The sequence below is a fragment of the Notothenia coriiceps genome, unplaced genomic scaffold (genome assembly GCF_000735185.1).
Source record: "Notothenia coriiceps isolate Sejong01 unplaced genomic scaffold, NC01 NC01_scaffold00000662, whole genome shotgun sequence".
Lineage (NCBI taxonomy): Eukaryota > Metazoa > Chordata > Actinopteri > Perciformes > Nototheniidae > Notothenia > Notothenia coriiceps.
In genome coordinates, this window is record NW_011333363.1 from 74,514 (window position 1) to 86,843 (window position 12,330).

Below are 12,330 nucleotides of genomic sequence, written 5' to 3' on the forward strand. Positions count from 1 at the left end.
GAGTCGATATCACAGTCGCGGGTTTATTTACATCGTCGGTATATGTTTGGTTTTATCAGGCTTGGCCGTCTTGAGACATACCGTGTATTACTAAGGGATGAGGGTCTGGAATGGAACATCGGGACACCCGAGGAAAGCATCGTCTACATTAAGGTCAATATTCACATCCAGTGTCACAACAAGCTCTGTTCCATCTTTATAATTATAGGTTCTTTTACAGACAATCACGCGTTCTTGGCTGCAGGACGCGCTAATGTCATAAGCCTAATTCATGGGTTTTTTAACTAATGATGCAACAAACAGGAAGCGGGAAGTTCCAGTCTCGCTGTACTAGCTTGACAGTTTACCAGTGGGAATAGTTTGGTTAAATTAAATATCATAAACACGGAAGAAATAAATAAACATCAAACACTAAGAGTGAGAATATACTTAGAATGAGCAAGGAATTGAAAATCACGGTCAATATGTTCATCTTTGTTGTTAGTCTGTACCCCCTTGACCGCGGATTCTCTCTCTAGTTAGCACGAGCAGCGTCTAGATGCCGCTCCACTCGGAAAAACCTAGTCAAGCCAGCACTCGTTGCACCGTTGATTACACGAGTTAATGCTTCTTTTGACATGAGAGAACATTACTCGTAAGGAGCAGTAATAGAATCGAGTACTATCAAATGTTCTTCCTTCTTTCGTTTCACATGCTATGTTTTTTCTATGTTATCATTGAGAATTTTAAAACAAAAAATAGCTGTCCATATCCAAACGAGGACCGAGCGAGGCTTATTGCATAGAAAGAGCCATAGTAAAGAATGAAACTATTTGGGACAATGTAAGATGATTGCGAGTGACTAGTGCATATAACTATGACTTTCAAAGGTCTTTTTATCTTTCTGAAACTGACATCAGAATGTCCCTGTATTTTTTTAAGGATCTTCTTCTGAGTGAACCAATTGCTGGTGGTGATCTACTGCAGGCGGGTATCGAGCGGGCGGAGGTGAAATTATGGATACTTCTAAAAAAACCTGAGAGGACAGTTTTTTTGGTCTATGAGTGCGCGTCATCTCAAAAGAACAGGGCATACTAACATTCCCATATATTCCCGCGAGAGAGCCTAATGTCCAAAAGTCGTTTAAGTATTCATTAGCGCCCCGAAGCCTTGATGTGCATCATGAACCTGCTCAGATCTTAAAACAATATTGGGGCAATCCATGATATGTCTTAGGACCTAGGGAGGACGACTGCCCCCATAGTCTCTTAATCACCAGAGCAGTGACTGGAAAGCGAAACATGCAACCAATGCCGGAAAGAAGTCTTAAGGATGATGCATGGAGATACGCAGTTTGATTTTTTAGTTAATATTTTTACTCACGTAGCTAAAAACAGAGGGTATTAGAGATTTGTTTTTGACGCTGCAAAAGGGTGGGTAGTCAACGTAATGCATAGGAATTTCCGGCCGCACCACGCAATATCACGTGAGGGCTGGCTTGAGTAGAATTTTCCCGAGGTGGGGAAGGCGCCTGGTTGACGCAGTTAGTTTAGCATACTCAGGCCCCGACCAGCCTGGGTTGTTCCCTGGCCCTAGAACGCACGATTTTATGCCATTTACACACCGAAGTCAATGTGTAAGGGGTCCATTCCCAAAAAAAATGTTTTTTTTCACTATATCAAAACAGCCCCACCCAAAAATATTTTCCACCAGCCCCCGCACTTGGCCAATGCGTAAGTTTCCGACACAGAAAGAGTTGAACATGAATATTCTTAATCAGATGACCGGACCACAACCTTAAATTAAATGAGCCTGCTTAGGCTTCAAGAGAACTTTGAGCCAGCCAAGGGATTAGAAGAAAAACGAACCATCGGAGGAAGAAATTGGGAGCTGTGGGTGTGAGGAGAAACCAGGAGAACTGGGGCAGCTATCTTGGAGTGACCGGAGTTAAGCTACAGAATGGTTAGCATACGTCACACACAACATTGGTGAAGGTTTAGTTATCATATATCAGGCTATAACTAAAGACATGATAATAATAGTTAACTTACTGGCAGGACTGGTTGATACTGATCAATTAACCAGAAACTAAATGGCCGTAAGTATCAGCCCGTATCTCGCGCTTACCTAATGGCAACTCCAACATATACGGTGCTGGTGTACCGGAGGAGAGACGCGAGATACCGGCGATAACTTGATGATGCTGCGCGAGAAAGGTCAGTGGAAACGTCGCTGTTGATATGACAGTTGTAAATGGCCTTTTGATGGAAGCAAAGCGTGGTGTAGTCGGGGAGGGTGCACAGCTGATTGCAGCAGGTGAGTGGAGGTTGAGCCGGGAGCCAGGAGTGACAGCCACCCCACACACACACAAACAACACAGACAGGGGGAAAAACAAACAAACAAACACAAAGGAGACGGCTGGAGCAGTACAGCCACCACAGCGTTACCTAATGTAACTCCACACTACGTTTTACGGTGCCGTGTACCGGAGGGGAGAGAGAGAGAGAGAGCGAGAGGAGGGGGGGGGGGAAAGAGATGTGATAAGGTTTCCTGATAAAGCTGTGGAGAGTATGTGCTGCAGGGAGGTGGATGCACAACGCACCCAGGAACGAACGATAGCTCCGGTCCTTTTTACTGTGGACTCGATGTCCTGACAGGCTGGTATTTGTGCAACCTGCACAAACACAACACTGCACCATGATTACAAATGGTGAAATACAATGTAAAACTGCCGAAAAATACCAGCTCCTTAAAACACAATCGCTCAACTCAACGCAACTACTAACTATACCCGCGGTCAGAGAGCGGAGATGTTTCCCCTTTGTTATGTAATATGACGCGTTTGACGTAGGACCTTAAAAAAAAAACCGTTTTTAAGAGCAGAGCTAAAAAATGCTCCTTTCCCTCTGAATTCCTTATGTCTCGTAAAACATATCAAATCCTACATTCACTTTTTTCATTGTTATTTTCAAGCAAGTTTAAGCATAAATGTAGAAAAAAAAACAACCTGCAAGATGCTCTTTAATATAAATATAGGGTAAAAATATGATAAGAATGTGACTTATTTCAACTATTTATACTTACATACAACTTAGAGGGTCTGTAGAAATAGAATGTGGAAACTGGCTGTCAAATTCAAATGGGAATACAGTGTGCAAACTTTACATTATAGAGTACCCTGAAAATGACAACAATACAATTATAAACTTCAAATAGATAGGTCTACTTCCATAATGAGTACCGGTACTTTTAATTTAGTTATTTTAAATATTCTTTTTTTTTAGATATATTCATCAGGACATTTTTTTTAATTCAGGACATTTATTGCAGCAGAATAGTATTGCGACCAAATCTATTTATTCCACGATTGAGTTCAAAATGGGAGAAGTCACTGCAGTTTCAAACATTAGCATTGCTGTATATGTGATAATAACGACAGAGCCATCTGTGCGACCATGTGAATCAATACCAACTTGTTGTGAAACATTTGTGTGTTTTCATTTTAATAAGGCTATAAAAGACAGATACATTTAAAACTATGACATATAATAGCACTGAAAAAATCCATAACCATCATTGACCCATTACCAGTGCAGATAACATATTCTCAGAATACTACATCTCTAAAATCTGCACTATCACATTATTTCATGTTCTACTTGACGCTGCTTCCTCCTCAAAACCAAAACTGCAGGATTGATGAATAAAAGCATTAAATGAATAGAGGCAGCAGCGCTAAAGGCATAACATGGAAGTGCAAACACAGCGGAAGCATCAGATATTGCGTTGCCATGGAAATTCTATCTTGTTAGGCGGTGACACAATTTAGAAATGTGTATTCGGTTAAGAAATATTATGTAACCGCTCCATCTCTCGACCTGTCTCTCTTTCTCCCTGTCGAAGTCTGTTAGAGCACAGATTTTTGTTTGTGTAATAAAATCCAGCCAGCCAGGTGTGTGTGTGTGTGTGTGTGTGTGTGTGTGTGTGTGTGTGTGTGTGTGTGTGTGTGTGTGTGTGTGTGTGTGTGTGTGTGTGTGTGTGTGTGTGTGTGTTCCTTCCTATAACCATGGTGACTGTATCCAGCCCATCCCCACTGCAGGGGCAGAAAGCTGTCAATCCTGCTGTAGGGTAAACCTCTCTCCTCTCTGGACTCAGTTTGGGTCACTGAAGCCTTACTCAGAGACACACAAAGAGAGTATGAAGAAATGTGGGGATGGAGGAGGAGGAGGAGGAGTGGGTTTCGACAACATAGAGAAGTGAGGATGCTGGTTGAGCAGGACAGAGGAGGCGGAGTGGGATGATAGGTGAAGTGCAAAGAGAGAGAGAGAAGAGGAGGATGAAAGAGGCGGTTGGATGAGGAGAAGAGAGAAATTCCATGCAGAGCTCAGTCTTCTCTGTTTTCCCTGACTAAGAATAGCCGCTCTTCTGGTAACCCAATGCCCCAGGACAAGACCATTTGAATAAAAGCCTCCATCACTTCACATAATGCCTGGTGTGTGTGTGTGCTCCACTGAAGGTGTGTGTGCTTGTCTTTGTTGGCATGTGACTGTGTGTAAAAGTGTATTTTGAAGGCAGATACTCAGGGAATTTAATCAGAGTAATAAGAGAGACAAATGGGAAATGAGAGTGAGACAGGGAGTGGGCTAATTGATGGTGATGATAATAGGCTGGTGGAGAAAGGGGGGGCAAAGACAATAGTTTAACTTCATTGTGTCCGTGTGCTCTGCCTGCTTCATGTAAGGCCTTCTGAACTTTATATGGACGAATCTGGGCAAGAAGAGAGCGTGAAAAGCAAATGTAGTGGAAAGCCATGTTTCCATATGTGTGTGCCATTTGACTGATGAGCTGCAGCTCAAAGGAGCGACCCAAACATCCTGTGCTTTAAAGTGAGACTGTTGCCACAACTGAGGGGTGATTTTGTAGATGTGTTAGGTGTCAGGGTGACAGATATAAACTGTTATTCTATTTATTTTCAGCACTACTTCCTTATCGTGTTCGGTCACGATGGACAGAAGCCTCTGGAGCTGCGAACAGAGGAGGAGAGTGAGTGCGATGAATGGGTGGAAGCCATCCAGCAGGCAAGGTATGCACGTAGTATTGAATAAAATAAATGTGTGTGCTTGTTTTTTACAGCAGGTCATTTGACATTAGACTGGTTTCTGTGACAGAACATTAAGATTAGAGAGCATTCATTAGGCAATGCTGTTTTTTTTAAATATACAGAACCATGTATAATCAGTAAAAAGCTGGTTGTGTTCCAAAAAAATGTTTTTGGCTTTGTTTCCAGACTAATATCAGGAATTGAGTTGCTGACTAAATCAAACTAGATTAGGTGTATTTTCATCCATTTGTTTTTTGGGCATTTTCAATTTCCGAGAGGAAATTAAAAACCATATTACGGCAAAAGTGCAATTTAAAACAGACCCAGTCACACAGGGCTTTCTCACATAGAAAATATGTTCATAGTGCTTTAAAGATTTAAAGCTTCCCTCAGGACGGATTAACTGAATAACCTTCATAAATAGTTTCTATACAGTTTTTAGAAACATTCAATGTTTTCTACCATAACACACATGGGAGCAGAAGCAACAAATGTCATTATTTTGTGAAGGCTGCTACTCAGTCATGTTTATAATATAAGTGCCTCATATAACTGATACCTCTGGAAATACTTATTTTACTTCATGCCTTTATTTTCAGTTACTCTGACATCATCATTGAAAGAGAGGTGCTGATGCAGAAATACATCCACCTTGTACAGATAGTGGAAACGGAGAAGGTCGCCGCCAATCAGCTGCGCACCCAGCTGGAAGATCAGGACACAGAAATCGAGAGGCTCAAATCAGAGGTACGGCAAACACGTGCACACACAAACACCTGAATCTGGACCGTCCGGTGCAGTGCCACTGTTTCCTCTAACTGGCCTCATGCAATTCCAACAACTAGCAATTGCAGATACAGTTGCTCTATGATTGTGGGACTGTGCCCCCAAACCTTAGGTTCTTTGACATTTTTGAGTGCCGTTAGTCTACTTCCTTAACAGCAGGTCAGTGGTCCGCTGAGCAGCGACTCTCACTCTTTGAGGGCATACAATTCAATTAGCAATAGCCAAGGTGTTTGTCCAATTGCCTAAAACCATTGCTTCTTCCATGGAGTTTTTCAAATGACGGGTTAAAATGAGGTTTAGGTTGTATATTGGACAGACATTCACTCAGGATGCAGTGGCGTCTTCTTCCTCGATTTCACAGATTACAGACCACAGTCAGGGTTTCACTTAGGGACAATCAATAAAACATTTTTGAATGACAGAAAACTAATCGTTATATATATTTACATTATTATTTATTCAAAAGGTCTCTTTTTTCCAATAGCTTCCATGTCATTTGACTCAGTGAGACCAAATACATGCAGAATTGTATTACTACAAGAGCAGGACAGATCAGTGCTTCCTGTGTGAATATACGAGACATAGCTATATTCATATAGAATCTAAAATGAACTAAACTTTGCTATGATTGTAATGTATATCCCTATGGGTATGCTGTGAGCGTGTGTCTTTTCACAGCTGTTTTTATGGCAGCGAAGGAGTGGGTGGGAATGGTGCTCACTCACCTCTGAGTGTAGGAGGAAAAGCCCACCGCTCAATAAAAGAAGCCCATCAGTTTCCTTACAAACAGCTGCCAAATCCTTACAGTATGCTTATCGAACGTAACACGTTTCTCTTCTGCCGCCACAGCACGCTAAATCAGTCGTGCATGCTTACAACAACAACAGACCCCTACACCATTGTTAATCAGAACTGATAAAAACTCACTGTCTAAAACACATACACGCAGCATCGGTTTATGGTAATTCAATCAATAGTTCTTATCGTTTATGAAGTAAACAGGGATTGAGCTCACTTTGGATGCTGACATCCCCGTCGGTTATTTGATACTTTTGTTTCACATTCTGTATTTACAAACAGCTAATTTGATGTCATTCAAAGGAGTGGAACACAGATTTTAGAATAAGTGCATTATTAAGGTTTATCAATTGAACATAATTGTAAGGAAAATGATTCAGACAGTTTAGACCTGTAGAATAAAGCTCTACCATTGTTTTTTATGATTGAATGCTAATCTGATATTTGCTTTGATTTTCCATATCATTAAGCGCCTCAGATAAGAAGTGGTTCTCTTTTGTGCCACATGTATGGCCAGAGGGCACTGCAGACTATTCCTATTGTAAAGGTGAAAATTGAATTCTGGTCTGTTCCTGCCTGAGGGGAAGCTCTTTGGATATTGCACCCTCTGCTAACATATAAATCACATCTCCATCATCCTTTTCCATGATGTTTCGGCTCATCTGTGTTAACTATGTCTTATATAAATATGTTGCCCATATTGTTTTGGGGGGAAGAAATACCACTATGATTTAACGGACTACTGGATGTTCCTGTTACACTGCTTTTAGTAATAATTCCCCCTGTAGAGCAACAAGTAGATGCTTGTATTCGCTATACGCTCTGATTATATCTCACTGGCTGTATACAGTAAGCCCTGATGATAATGAAAATGCTAACGAAAAAGAAACATTAAGAAACATCTGCCTGTGTAATTGGGCTGCTCATGAAAAAGGGATTAGACTTTGAGAGCCAGTGAGCAGTTGGTGATCCATCTCATTAAAAAAATACTCTTGTTTGTTTGTTTATTTGAGTGTTGCTCCGTGTTTATGAATAATTTAACCAACTATCCACTGTAACTGTCAACAGTTGGCAGACTGGCTCCTCTCTTCTGCCATTTGCATGATAGCGCCGGTGATTTAGAAAATAAAGAGGAAACTGTGTGGCTTGAAATGACTTTGGTTTCCTCTTCATGCTTTTCAGCATCTGTGATAAACGTATGTGCTCAAGAGGCCTGGAGGTAAAACCAAACAGGTGGAGGTAATAGTACTAGAGACAGTCTGAACCTCTGCTGGCTTCATTTCTTTTGAAGAAAGTGTTGCCAAGAAAAACCTTTTACAAGCTATGTTTGAAGTTAGTCATCACTGTTATTTAAAGAGACTTGGTTCTAGCTACGTTTACTATGTGAAATGAGATTTTTTTTCCCCCAGCTTAGTAACATTTAGAGTCTGGCATCTGCTTGATGTGTTCCCAGATTTCATACCTGGAAGACGATATTAACTGTGTGGCAGGAAGCTGTTTTTTCACACCTGCACAGAGTAAATGTCACATTTCTAAAGGCTAATCTGACGTCAATGCCTGAAGAGGTTGGCTGTGAAAATGATACAAGAACTCTTTGGGGTCTTTAAAGACATTATGGTTTCCATCGATTGGTTTGTGCTAGACATATTTTCATCAGCAGAAGATTATACTTCATAGTCAGTAAATTGCGCTGCAGGTCATCAGGCACATTGAAGCCTTCATTTGCTTACTGTCACCAGCTGATAGCAGCCCCCCCCCTCCCTCTGAAGTCATTCTCTCTTTCTGAATGAAGGCTGTAGAGTGTCAAAGATGAGGAAGTCTGATGTCAATCTGGTGCAAACACAGTGACTGTTCACTCAGCACACAATGCATGCCTTATATCACATATTCAGTTTTTAGCCAAACAAATCTAATTCCCTTTAGGAAAATAATAATATTATCCTTGTGAATTAAATCGAATCACTTCCTGCTATACCTTAGAAGACCATTTTAGGTTTACAGTAATTTTATGTGTATTTTGTGTTGCTATTTAGTCACCCAAATTATACTCATTATGTTTGTGACTGAATTTCTCTTTAAAGATTGTAGCTCTGAACAAAACTAAGGAGCGAATGCGGCCTTACCATGTCAACCAAGAAAATGAAGATCCCGATATCAAAAAGATCAAAAAGGTAAAAGTGTTTCTACTTTATTTCGTGTTGTTTGTGTGTGAACATGCAGATGTATGCTCCATGTGTATGACTATGTCTAAGCTTCCATGTTTGTTCTTCTTCAGGTGCAGAGTTTCATGCGGGGCTGGCTCTGTCGCAGGAAGTGGAAGATCATCGTTCAGGACTACATCTGCTCTCCTCACGCTGAGAGCATGAGGAAGAGGAACCAGATTGTCTTCAACATGGTGGAGGCAGAGACAGAGTATGTATATTTAAATGTACTTAGAGTAGCAGCACATAGAAAAGTTGTTTTCAAGCTTTCCAATATAGTACTAAACATGCCATAACGAACATTCTCATCTATTTTTATAAAGTGTATAGCACAATATATACTGTGTATTAATAGCTAATGTTTTATACATACACTGAGATCACTACCAAACTATGAGACCCTGACTCGATACCATTGGCAAAACATGTTAAAATTATCTTCTGTTGCATAGCTCAAATTAAAATATGCTTTCACCAAATAAAAAAACAAAAAACATTAGTAATTAGTTTGAACACAAATCGCACACAGGGAGTGGCATTGAAGAATTCAAGGATCATTTATTGTAAGTCTGCAGCACAGGGTTTCACAATGAAATGCACTTATGCTATGCTATGAAAAACTTTCATTTGAATTTGCATCATTATTTATCATTCAATCGTCAGATATAACAAATTACAACATTCAGAAAATATAGTAATCAAACTTTAAGACACCGTAACAAAACAAAGCTATAACACTGTCCTCTTTTAAAAATATTTGGTCATATACTGTTAATGTTTTTAAGCTAATTCAGTTAATGTTTTTAAGCTATTGCTGTATCATCTGCGATCTCCCTGTTTAAGTCTAAACCCTGTGTGTGTGTGTGTGTGTGTGTGTGTGTGTGTGTGTGTGTGTGTGTGTGTGTGTGTGTGTGTGTGTGTGTGTGTGTTAGGTATGTCCACCAGCTGTACATCCTGGTCAACTGTTTCCTCAGACCTCTGAGGATGGCTGCTAGCTCCAAGAAGCCCCCCATCAACCACGACGATGTGAGCAGCATCTTCCTCAACAGGTGTGAAGATGTTCTGTCCATCTTTGCTTATAACCGAGTCACTGAAGTGCTAATCATGATGGGTGCATGCATAGACAGATATTGAGGAATATTAAGTCAAACAAACAATAAAGTACTTTTAGTCATTTTGTTTTCCACACTGCGTTCACACTTTTTTTTCAGTGAGACCATCATGTTCCTACATGAGATTTTCCATCAAGGCTTGAAGGCGAGGATAGCCAACTGGCCAACTCTAGTGTTGGGTAAGCTGTTACTGCTACACAAAACACACAAACACACACTGTCTGCAGCCACATCAAGGTCAGGTTTTCAGTGATCCAGTTTGTCTCACTCAAACATCAGTCTTGACGTCTTACTGCTCCATTCACACACATACACACACATGCTCATTTCCCTATCTTTGTCTGCAACAAGCGCACTCATTGTCTTGACACACAATGACCACCCTGACCAGAGGGAATGTCACAAATTCACCTCCTAAAACCAGAAGCCTACTCACCAGATAAGTGTCACCTAGGAGACAGACTGTTGAAAGACACAACAGCAATTCAAAAATAAAAGGGAGGACTGATTAAACACCCTTATCTGTTGCTCTGCTTCAAGCTGACTCAGAATTGAGATTTACAATGTGATATTCATCAAATCCATGTATGTAGTTTCAATACAGATTGATTGATTGATTTGATAATATTGTTTTAATGTTATAGCCTCCAATACAGCATGCTTTAACCCCGGACAGATCATGGTCAAATTAATAGAAACATTTATCTGTGACTGATATCATGAAGGATTTTGTTTGCCTTTTGTCTATGATTATTATTCTTTGTTTCCCTGTGAGAGCACATCCAGTGAAAAGCCCAGTATCCAACAACTTGTTTCTGTGCAGTTGATCAGGAAATATATAATTACTGTGCTTCATCCAGTGCTGTTATCAGAATGTCACATAAAGAATACTATATCTATTATATTAGTAGACATGTGTCAAGACATGGATCAGGCTTTTTCAAACAGCTGTTTGTTGTCCAAGAAAGAGGAAACATTTCTTGAGGCAATATTTTTCAGATTTTGGTTTAAGGGAGTCAGTTTCCCAGCTACACATGTGTAAAGCTGAAATATTGAAATATCTCTCCTGATTTCTGTCTAACATAACCTTGACCACACCTCTTTCCCCCTTTGTAGTTTGCTAAACATTTTGTGGCTAGACTTGAGAGAATGTATATGAAATTGTATTTCTGTGTGCACAGCAGTGCATACAGCTAAGCACACTTTCCATTTAAATTTGAAGATAGGAGTTGACATTTGCACTTGTGAAAACTGTGAAAACCCTATTGGTCAATGAGAAACAGTAACAATTTTGACCAGTTATTTTCAAATTTAAAACCAAAACTATCTGTCATTATTTCTGTCATAACCAGGGAAAGAACTATATTAAGTATATTCAATCTAAAAGAATAAAATGCTTAAAGTAATTATCTCAAGTCATATCTATTAAGGCACTGTGTATCGCTATGTGAGGCAACACAATGTTGATTTGTGTGTTGGGACATTCACTGGAGAAATCTCAAGCTGCGCATTGTTAGAAACTGTTTTGCCATCACCCAGCAGCGGCTGGTCTTCAACAGTGCCAAACAGTCATTTAACAGTTAGTTGTATTAACAGCATGTTATCTTAAAATTGAAATTCCACTTAATCTCAAATCAATGTGACGTTAATGGAGTAGATAATAAGACTTGTGTCAATATTTGATCAAGCAAAAGGCCCAGAATAAACATTGCAATTAAACTGATATGGAAATGCTGGGAGCTGCATTCCTTCATGTGACTTACATACTGTTCATACAGTGAATACATGTATTTTTGTTTTAGCTGACCTTTTTGACATCCTACTGCCCATGCTGAACATCTACCAGGAGTTTGTACGTAACCATCAGTACAGCCTGCAGGTTTTGGCCAACTGTAAGCAGAACAGAGACTTCGACAAGCTGCTGAAACAGTATGAGTCTAACGCCGCCTGTGAGGGAAGGATGCTCGAGACCTTCCTCACGTACCCCATGTTCCAAGTAAATACCTTCACCATTACACTTACACTGTCATAAACACACCATAACACCAATGCTTTTTTATCTCTACATTGCCACCATATAAGATTTTTTTTTTTAAAGAAAATTCACACTTTAAACAGCCTTTTTTTCTGCATTGCTCTTCTCTCCTACAAGATTCCTCGATACATCATCACCTTGCATGAGTTATTAGCACACACGCCTCATGAGCATGTGGAGCGCAAGAGTCTTGAATTCGCCAAGTCCAAATTAGAGGACCTGTCCAGGTATGTGTCTGGGGAGTTGTCGGATTTATAAACAAATATATCTCGACACATTTTGATACTGAACACTGAACTAACTGTCATGTTTGTATG

The 12,330-nt window shown here is 40.1% G+C and overlaps 1 protein-coding gene across 1 annotated transcript in view; it reads left to right on the forward strand.

The window, feature by feature from the left end:
* The window catches only part of rasgrf2b (Ras protein-specific guanine nucleotide-releasing factor 2b), a 44,633-nt gene that overhangs the window by 10,271 nt on the left and 22,032 nt on the right, over positions 1 to 12,330 (forward strand). The window contains exons 2-9 of the mRNA XM_010783257.1: positions 4,957 to 5,063; positions 5,681 to 5,828; positions 8,747 to 8,836; positions 8,941 to 9,077; positions 9,799 to 9,915; positions 10,078 to 10,157; positions 11,781 to 11,974; positions 12,131 to 12,240. Of these exons, the coding sequence (XP_010781559.1) occupies positions 4,957 to 5,063; positions 5,681 to 5,828; positions 8,747 to 8,836; positions 8,941 to 9,077; positions 9,799 to 9,915; positions 10,078 to 10,157; positions 11,781 to 11,974; positions 12,131 to 12,240 (983 nt within the window). The remainder of the gene's footprint in view (positions 1 to 4,956; positions 5,064 to 5,680; positions 5,829 to 8,746; positions 8,837 to 8,940; positions 9,078 to 9,798; positions 9,916 to 10,077; positions 10,158 to 11,780; positions 11,975 to 12,130; positions 12,241 to 12,330) is intronic.